The sequence below is a fragment of the Phascolarctos cinereus genome, unplaced genomic scaffold (assembly GCF_003287225.1).
Source record: "Phascolarctos cinereus isolate Bilbo 61053 unplaced genomic scaffold, phaCin_HiC Scaffold_5;HRSCAF=322, whole genome shotgun sequence".
NCBI lineage: Eukaryota > Metazoa > Chordata > Mammalia > Diprotodontia > Phascolarctidae > Phascolarctos > Phascolarctos cinereus.
In genome coordinates this window covers 21,218,448-21,228,227 of record NW_027555958.1, presented here as the reverse complement: position 1 = coordinate 21,228,227, position 9,780 = coordinate 21,218,448, and the positions used below count along the sequence as shown (strand labels likewise).

Below are 9,780 nucleotides of genomic sequence, written 5' to 3'. Positions count from 1 at the left end.
TGGACCAGATTAAAATTGGGAAATATTTAACCAAATTAAAATATAAAACAGAGATAATGTTAATATGTGCTTTTCCAAGTCAATATGTGCCTGCAGGGATCTTTATGTACAGCCTAGTGACCCCAATTTCCACCAGAGTTTGTCCCCACTGGCGTAGTGGATGGGACTTGGAGTCCGGGAGCCACTGGTGATCCAGGGCAAGTGCTTCCTCATCTGTAAAATGGGTGACCTGGCCTCCATGGCCGTCTCAGCTCTAGCTCTAGAGCCGAGAACTTCCCAGCACGTGAATTCTCCTGGCCAGGCCCCATGCCCATGTCTAGACACCCAGAGAAACAGGAACACACTGCCAAAAATCAAAGGCTGGTGGGTGGAAAGTATGGATTTTATTGTGTGTTATCACAGGTCTGGAGGGTGCACTTCCCACCTCCTTAAAGAAATATCCCATTTCTAGGGTTTTTTTTTCTTTCCAGGCCAAAGTGCACTGAGAAATGCATCACAGTTTCAATACTTTCCTGTAAGCTCAACTGAGGCAGAGTGGGAAAAAAAATAGCCCCCTAATGAAAGAAAAAGATACCCCTTCTCCCCCTCAAAACAACACCCCCCAATTCCCCCCACCCCTATAGCCCCTGTATGAAAAAATAATACAAACTCTTTTTAAAAAATATATTACACAAAAGAACCTGGGTAAACAGTAGCATGAAGACCCCCCCTTGCTCCTCCACCTGCCACTGGTCCAACGTCGGGGGAGGTTAATCAAGGGCAGGGCCAGGAGGGCCGAGATGAAGGGCTTTGGACGATGCCAGCAGATACTCGCTGATTCCCTTCCCATCTCATCATCCCCAGCCTCCCCTCAGGCCTCTCCCAGCTCCTTTTGGGGTCAACATTGAGAAACTGTGCCACTCCTGGCTTCTCAGAGCCCCTCGGCCACTCCCACTTAAACAGCTGCCTGGGCTGTGCTGAGACACAGAGGGATTTAGTAACTCTGATGTGGTTTCAACGAAAAGAAAATAAGGGGAGGGAGGGGGGATACTCTAGCTAAAGGGGGTTCTTTCCCCAACGATCAGTACCTACTGACAGAGAGGAAGGGGACCCTTTCTCTGTGCTACAGATGAAGGCAGTAAACAGGCCCCTGCCCCAACTTTCCAAATAGCCCCTGGGGTGAGGGAGGAGGGCGGCTAACGAAACCTAAGCTCTCAGGCTGGTGTCCTGGGAACATTAGCTCCCACCTTCATGATTCAGATAGGACAGGCAAAGGTTGGGGCTTCCTAGGAGACAAGGTTCCCAGGCACTGGACTGGCCTACCCTTTCTCTCCCACCGCTCTGGCCCTGGTTCCACTGAGCTGCCCAATCTGCCTCCCCTTGTATCCAAGCAGTGACCACACACACACACACACACACACACACACACACACACACAGAGTTGGGTTCTGATCTTGGCTTGGCCACAGACTCCAACTAGAGTCTCCTGTCTGTACAGAGGGCCCAGCGTGCCATCACTGAGAGAACACAGGGAGTCAGCTCTGACCATGACTCTCTGGGTGATCTCTGGACCACATGCTTCTCTTTCCTCATCTGTGAACTGAAGGGCATGAGATGATTTCTGAGGTCCTTTCTGGCTCGGACCTTCTATGCAATATGGCTCTAGTCCCAGTTCGGCCACCAAGCCCTAGGTGTGACCATGAGCAAGTGCTTTCATCCACCTGGGCCTTGGATTCCGTATTTGTACAATGGGAATAATAATGCCTAACGTGTCTAGACAACAAAGTTGTTGTGTGGCTCAAGTAAGTGAATGAACGTGAAAGAAAGGGCTTTGAAAGGTAGAGAGCGCCATGCAGATGTTAGATGAGGTTGACCATTGAGACAATCCATATGTGCATTTCCATCTAGAGGGGTGTGCAACTACACAGAGCAGACCTTCATGTCTGCTTACCTATATCTAACACGCACACATACATGCGTGCACACACACCCCTTCTGCAGTCCCTGAAACAAGGCCACACTTTCAGCAGCATGGGGGATGGGGAGAGAAGTCATCCTAAAAGGTTCAACCACAGGGAACACACATTTGGAGCAAAGCCCTATAAAACCTTATGAGCAATTCCTGGAAATTCTATATTTGAAAAAAAAAAAAAATAACAAAATGATAAACTAAGGGTTTTGTGCCTCTACCCTGCCTCGTTCCCTTCCGGTGCAAACCCCCTCAAGCCCAAGGCACCACTCAGCTAGGAAAGAACATGCCAGGGGCGCTGGAAGTACCAGTGCTGGTCCCTTGGCTCTCTCTCTCCAGGGACAGGGCGACCCCTCCCTCATTCCTCCCACTGGGGAATTAATAGGGGTGGGGGAGGGGGGGCAGCTTTTCTTCCTTTCCCAGGCCCCTTACCCTGTCCCCTATCACCACCACAAGTGAGAGGGAGAGAGGATCACAAGCGGGGGCTGGTGGTAGGAGAGGGGAGCACGGCTCACCAAGCAGGGCCAAAGCTAGTGAGAATAAAGGACCGCCACAGTAGCATCACCTGGACCAAGGTGTCAGTGAGGGCCACGCTTTGGGCCAATCCCAGAGATGAGGGGCAGGAGACGTGAGCTACGGGCAAGGCTAGGGGGAGAGCAGCCACTACCAGGAGCCAAGGGCAGTCACAGTGAGGGCGAGGAAAGAACACGCTATGGGAGGTAACCTTGTGAAAGGGTTGGTAGAGAGGGGTTGGTGGGTGGGGGGAAAGATGGGGGAAGGGAGGTATGAGTGCTGAATCGTGAAACTGGAGTGGTCACCAAAGGCGACTGTTTCTAGGAAGGTGCTTAGGCACTCTCTCTGCCCCCTCCCTCCCCCCAGATTTCACAGAGTAGGGTCTTGAGGGGGAGGTGACCCCCCTGCCCCTTAGCCCCAGGAGATCCTGAGCTGCACTGGACAAACCTGGCTTAACCTCCTCAAAGAAAGGACGGGCTCCTGAGTTGGGGCCAGACCCCAGGGTGTGGCGAGCTGCGAGAAGATGATGACTGTGCATTTTAGGGGGGCTCGGATGGCTCCCAGGAGGGAGCCAGGGTGGGGATGGATGGTTCTCCCTTTCCCTCCTTCCTGCTCTGCTGTCAATGTGAGCGGATGCTGATGCTATCTGAGACGGGGGCTCCTGTGCGGGACGGGGCCAGGAGGGCTGGGGCTGTCCAGGCGGGCTCAGTCAGGGACCTCTGGGTGCATGGGCAGCCCGCTTTCGCCCCGCCTGTGGGTCTCCCAGAACCCTTTATCTAGCTGTTCCAGCTGTGGTCCCAGGGGGAGATGGATGTCCAGGTGCATGCGCAGGGTCTCGAGCCACTGCTCCAGCTTCACAAAAGATGGCCTGGGGACCCAGAGGAAGGGATACTTGGGGGGGTGGGTGCTTCTTCACTTGCAGAGGCCCTACCCGAGTGGGGGCACTGCCCCTTCGGCCTGCCCAGCCTCAGAGACGCCCCCACCCTCCCTTCCCTGTAGTTCACTTTTCCTCCATCCCCCCAGGCCCTGGCTGCTCATGGGAACCCGGCCCTCCCTTGATCTGCTGACACAGCCACTCACCTCTTCTCAGGGTCAAGGTCACAGCAGCAGACAGCGATGGGGAAGAAACTTGGTGGACAGCTGGGGGGACAGTATCGATCCAGGAATCCCCGTACGTTGAGGCCGAAATCCATCGTGCGGGGAAGGTAGTCGGGGTCGGCGTTCACCCGGCCGATGATCTAGCAGACAGAACGTCCTAAAGTTCTCTAGATGCTGCCAGCTGGTCATTGCAATGGCCAAAGTACCAGTGTTTGACGTCTCCCTGGCTAAGCAGCTTGGAGAGAAACAAGCGTCTTCCCTAGAGAGATGGGCCCTCGACATCCCTGAAGCTCCCAGGCTGTCTGAGCTGGAAGGCACCTGGGAGGCCACTGAGCCCAACTCCTTCATTTGACAGGTGAGGAAACTGAGGCACAGTAATTATAATCTCTGATTATAAGAGGGACCAGATTAAGAGTATAATAGAGTGGACAATTTGGTTTGAGGCAGCTAATGGGGGCATGTGATTAAGAGCACTGGAACGGACCTGAAGTCAGGAAGACGCCAGGAGGTATCTTCATACTCCACACTCTATACGTATGGAAGAAGGCTCATCCTTAGAATATTCAGATAGGACCCCTTCTCCCCTGAGGTTGCCCAGGCCCTCTCCTTCCCTCAGCAGGCAAAGCCCTTGTGAACTTGAGGCTGTGCCAGACCAGGGACCCTAATGCTACCCACTGACCCCTCCCTGTTCCCCAGCACCCAGAGGAACCTACCTCACAGAGGACAATGCCAAAGGAAAAGACGTCCACCTTCTCGTCATAGCTGTGCCCTGGGTGAAGAGATGGAAGCAGTCACCCCCAAAGCTGGCCACAGCTTGGACCTGGGAGAGTGGGGAGATGCCCCAGGATGTAAGCCCCCATAGGTGTTCCCAGCAGGTGGAGGGGAAGAGCTGGATTGAGACCCTGGCTATAAGCATCCCATTAGACTACAAGCTCCTTGACGGCAGGACTCATCTCACTTTTACTTTTGCATCCTTGGTGCCTTGTACTGTGCCTGGCAAACAGAAAGGACTTAATAAATGCTGGTTCATTGGTTGTTTAATTCAATATGGCGGCAATCCACGATGTCATCTCTTCAGGCCCCGCCATCATTGGGGCAGCTGTCAGCTCCCTTCACACCTCATCAGGGGACAGGCTTCAGGAGTGGACAAGGCGAACACAATTATTCATCACTGATGGTGAACGACGCTCTGACTTAGCTGTCACTGGAATTTTGAGTCACTCCACCCCTCGCGGATTTCCTAGGCACTGTCCTGGCTCTGGCTTCACTTTCATCCTTTCATAAGCCTGGCCTACCCTTGGGAGTCCTTCATCCCCTTCGCTGCTCGTTTCTTTCCAGACCCCGACTACAGATTCCTTCTGCCCTCAGCCTTTGCTCCTGCCCTTGGGCTTTCGAACTTTTCTAGAAGGAGCCATAGATCTGCTGACCAGACTGTCCACAAACCATGGTGTCCAGTCTCCTGCAGGCCCTCCCTGCTGCATGCCGATCTTTCTGCTCTTCCCTGACTGACCATCACTTTGGCGGTAGGAGAGGGGAGCACGGCTTTGGATACTCCAGACCTCTCCTCATGCCACCTACGCCACCCTCTTCTCCCCTCTCCCAACATTCACACTTTGCTCAAAATACTAAGGCCATCAGTAGTGAGTGAGTGAGTGAGTCACTCGTGTGTATTTATTAAGCATTTACTATATGCTGGGCACTGGTAAGCCCTGGGTGTACAAAGAAGGGCAAAAACCAGGTCCCTGCCCTCAAGGAGCTCACAGTTTAATGGGGGGAAAGGACGAGGGGGCAAAATACCCGCTCTCCTCCAATCTTCCACCTCCAATCCCTTCAGCACCAGCCCCAACCTCTCCTGCTCTGCCTTGATCTCAGAGGCTGAGCTGATTAACTCTTCTCCCTGTCAACACCAACCCCTTGATTTAAGACCCTTGACCCCATCCCTAGGCACCAATCAATCATTCCCTCGCCTCAACTGTCTTTTCTTTCCTTCCCTTTTTTTTTTTTTAACAATTTTTATGGATGGCTCTCATTTTAATAGTATTGATATTTAAGGGAGCTAATTATTTCTTTACTGCCAAAGTCAGCAGGACTTTTTTTTCCAAGACCCCATCCTTCTTGACCTCTTGGCAACAATCCCCTCCTTCTGTATTCTCTCTTCCCTTGGGCTTAGATTTTTCTCTTACAGTTTCCTTCCTACACGCCCAATACTTTTTAGTGTCCTTTAAGGCAGGCCATTAGAATGGAAGCTCCCTGAGGGCAGGGATAGTTTTCATTCCTGGTATTTTTTTTTTCTTTTGGCTCCAAACGAGGATTTCGCCAGCATGGGGAAGGCCTGACGAGGAAGCCCCTTCTAGCAGAGGAGATGGGCACCCGCTCTTAAAATCAGAATCTTAGGAAGATGCCCGATTAGTGAGAGATGCCCTGTCCTGCCCGGGTGAGCCCGGGCAGTACAGCTTAGAGATTTGGTCAACCCTCTAGCCACTCCATCATGCTATGCAAATGGCACACATTAGGTGCTTAATAAATGCTTATTGGTTGATTGATGGATAGAAGGCACACATTTCACAGATGGGGCAAGAGCCCCAGAGACCTGCCCCAGGTCACATCTAGGTGTTAGGTACAGAGATGGGATATGAACCCTATGTCCACTGACTTCAAATTGGGTGCTCATTCCCAGTGGGCCACAGCCTCACGGCAGAGAGGTGATGGTAGCTGGGGTCACTCTGCCCGAGCAGGGGAGCTTGAGAATGCTGGGCTGGGTGCCTAGGACTTGTAGGCCCTCTTTGTAGAGCCCTGGCTTTTCCTGAGCCCAGCTAGAGATGCTGCCTGGGAAGGGCAGGGGAGGAGGCAGGAGGGAGGAGGGAGATAGGAAGAGAGAAGAGGGAGGGGGAGGAGCTAGGAGGGAGAGAGGAGGAGAGAAGAGGGAAGAGGGAGGAGGCAGAAGGGAGGGGGGAGGAGGGAGGGCCCCCCCCCCCCCCGGCTCCCTCGGCCAACACTCGCCATTGATCATCTCAGGAGCCATCCAATAGGGGTTCCCCACCACGGTATATCGCTTCTTCCTGTCTGGCTTCTTCAGGCTCGGCAGCTGGTCAGGCTGGTTCTTCTCATCCACCATGAGCCGGGCCAGCCCAAAGTCGGCCACGACCACATTTTTGTTCTGGGGGCAAAGAGAGAGGACTCCTAGGATCCCACTGGCATCCAATTCCAAGAGGAATAAGTAGCAGATCTATGACACTGGGTTCAAAACCTGCCTCAGATGCTTCCTGATCTATCAGATGAGGGGCCGGCCTGAATGAACTCAAAGGTCCCTTCCAGCTGTGACATCCCGCCGCCCCTGCCCATAGGAATCACCGGGAGGAAGGGGGCAGAGGAGGCCAACAGAGTCTGCTCCACAGCCGGGGTGTGTTCTTTGACGCTGCCGGGGCCTTCACCCTGCCCGTAAGGGTCCCTCTCGTCCCTCAGTGATGGTGAATGAGCACATTCAAAGGGGGCGAGGGGCCCACTTCACATCCCGGCCCCCTCATTTTCCACATGAGGTCGTTATTCCTGCCTCCACTTCCTCCCAACGTGTCCCTTACTGAGAACGCCCACCTCTTCCTTCCTCTCTCTTCTCTCCCCGCCCAAATCTGACTGAACTTAGAATGGCCTCCCCTCCATCCCCATCTCGTCCAGGAAGCCTTCCTGCATTACTCCGGCTTACGCCGACCTCCTCTCTTCTCGGCTGAGCCCCCAGTCCAATGCTGGGTGCTGTCAGACGTTTTGTGAGTCATTTCCCACCTAGGCTTGGGACTTCCCAGGGGGCAGGGACCCTGCCCCTTACTTCTCCTGCCTCCCTCACAGACTTGTCTGAGCAACGGTACAGTCCCTAGAGGAAGTTGGGTGGAGTGCAGAATGGAGGGAAAGCCCAGCAGTTTTGGGGATCCCACTTGGACACTGTTCTGAAGCCAAGAGGCCACAGATGTCTTCTGTGGGAAAGAGAAAGACACACAGAGAGGCACAGAGAGGGAATGAAAGTGAGGGAAAAGGGGGGGAGGGAGAGAGAGGGGAGAGAGAGAGGGAGAGGGGGGAGAGAGAGGGAAAGAGGGGGAGGGAGAGAGGGGAAGAGAGGGGGAGAGAGAGAGGGAGGGAGAGGGGAAGGGGGAGAGAGAGAGGGAGAAACGAAACAAAAGCGAAAGACAGACGAGGTTCACGAAGCCTCTGGCTCCCGGCCCTGCCACCCCAGCTCCTCTGGCTGTCAGTGACCTTACCTCTCGCACCAGGCAGTTGTGGGAATTCAGGTCTCTGTGAATGATGTTCATGGAATGCAGATAGGCCTGTGTGTAAAAGGAAGGTGGGGCTCGGCTTGGGTTGGGATCCCTCTTCCCTTGACCTTGGCCCAAGATGACAGGGATCCCCAGGTCTAGGCCTCTGCCCCCAAATACTATCCATCCCATCCTACTCCCAGGGCAGATGTAACCCAGACCTGGCTGCCTTGCCCCGCTCCAGCCCTGCACTCCACTCCCATTTCCTCACTGCAGACCCAACCCAGGGGGAGCTGCTGATAACCTCATGAAAGAATTTACGGGTTCCCCACCTCAGGGAAAATGTGCATGTTAAGTGGAGATCTTGGAGAGAGAATGTGGTCCCCAAAGGAGTGAATCCCTCATGGTAGAATTTCCAGTGCTTTAAAGACCAATGAAGAGAGGACAATGGCAGGGAGTCTTCCTCGCTGTCACCCAGGGGCATCGCTCCCCCTCCCACAGCCGTCTCTGTCTTGTTCCCCCTTTCCTTCTGCCCTCTGCCCCTTTACCATTCCAGAGGCGATGTCCTTGGCAAAGCTAACCCGCTGGCTCCATGGGTACTGGCTGTCCTGTGGGGACAGAGAGGGGGTTGCCACTGAGCTGTGACAAGAGATGGATGGCCGGGGTATGAGGCAGGGCTAGGAGGGATGCAGCAGAAGGACAGCTTCAGGCCAAGCTGCAGAGGCCAGTCATCCCTGGCCTCCCTCTCAATCAGCTTGGGGATCTCAGGGGGATCAAGGCAACGCTCTTGGAGGCTAACTGTCCCGGCTCTAAAACAAGGCCCATTTTTGCCTCACTTCTTTACAACCCTATCCCCTGGCTGCTGGCCGACCCTTTCATTTGGCCCTGACCCTTGCCCCAGACTGACCCCTTGACCCCTGCCCCAGAATGACCCCATTGCCCTTGGCCCAACCTCCTTCTCTCTTCGATGGGTTCTTCCTGGAGCCTACATTTTGTAAAGGGGCCCAGGGCTGCCTGCCTGCATGGCCCTCCTGGCCTCGTTCCTGACTTTCTGGACTTCAAAGTTATGCCCCTGTGCTGAATAGTTTCACTGCCCTGCTCCCCTCTTCAGGTCCTTTTCATGCCTCATCTTCCCCTATCAGAGTGTAAGCTTCTGGAGAGCAGGGACTGTCTTTCTTTTTGCTTGTATTTGTATTAGCACAGTATCTGACACATAGCAAGTGCTTATTTCCTTTCTTCCTCATTCCTTCCCCAGACTGACCCCTTGGCTCTGGGCTCAGACTGCGCCCTTGACCTCAGCATCCAGACTGGACCTTCAACCCTGGACAAATCAATCCCATCACCAGATACAGACCTGGGCCCTAACCCTAGTGTAGGACTAGCCTCCTGGCCTCTGCTGACCCCAGTCAGCTGTCTCACAAATGCTACTGGCCACCAAGGGGCTACTCGGTTCTTGGCGCAGGGCAGTCCATAGCTGTAGCTCTGAGCCCCCACCCTCATTGTAGCACTAACCACTATAATACACTCACCATCTATAGCTCTGAGCCCCCATCTCCATCGTAGCACTAACTGCTATGACACACTCACCATGCTCTTGATGATTCCCCGGAGGGTGCCGCCCTTGATATATTCGGTGATGAAGTTCAGCCTCTTGTCCTTGTAGAGCACTCCAATGAACTTAAGCACATTGGGATGCTCCAGGCACCGCATCACCTTCACCTGAGGAGTGGACAAAGGGCAGGTACTTGAGATGGAGCTCCCGGTGCAGAGGGTAGAGAGTGACAAGCCCATGGCCTCCTGTGGTACCTGTGCCCATTTCCCCAGCCCAACCTTCCTGTCTTCCATAGGCCTTGTGAAACCTGTAACCAGGAGAAGGCTGTGTGGTACAGGAGAATGAGAGATGGATTTTGAGTCAGAGGATCCAGGTTCAAATCCTGGCTCTGCCATTTCCTACTTCTATGACCTTGGGCAAATAACAAA

The 9,780-nt window shown here is 54.0% G+C and overlaps 1 protein-coding gene across 2 annotated transcripts in view; it reads right to left on the bottom strand.

Annotated features, from left to right (window-relative positions):
• Positions 1-361: 361 nt before the first annotated feature.
• Positions 362-9,780, bottom strand: part of LIMK1 (LIM domain kinase 1) — a 31,998-nt gene continuing 22,579 nt past the window's right edge. For both annotated transcript variants that reach the window (XM_021005675.2, XM_021005677.2), the window contains 7 exons: positions 9,388-9,519; positions 8,349-8,408; positions 7,807-7,872; positions 6,560-6,716; positions 4,273-4,328; positions 3,542-3,699; positions 362-3,329 (listed from right to left, as the gene is read on the bottom strand). In XM_021005675.2, the coding sequence (XP_020861334.1) occupies positions 3,167-3,329; positions 3,542-3,699; positions 4,273-4,328; positions 6,560-6,716; positions 7,807-7,872; positions 8,349-8,408; positions 9,388-9,519 (792 nt within the window). In that variant the 3' untranslated portion in view covers positions 362-3,166. The remainder of the gene's footprint in view (positions 3,330-3,541; positions 3,700-4,272; positions 4,329-6,559; positions 6,717-7,806; positions 7,873-8,348; positions 8,409-9,387; positions 9,520-9,780) is intronic.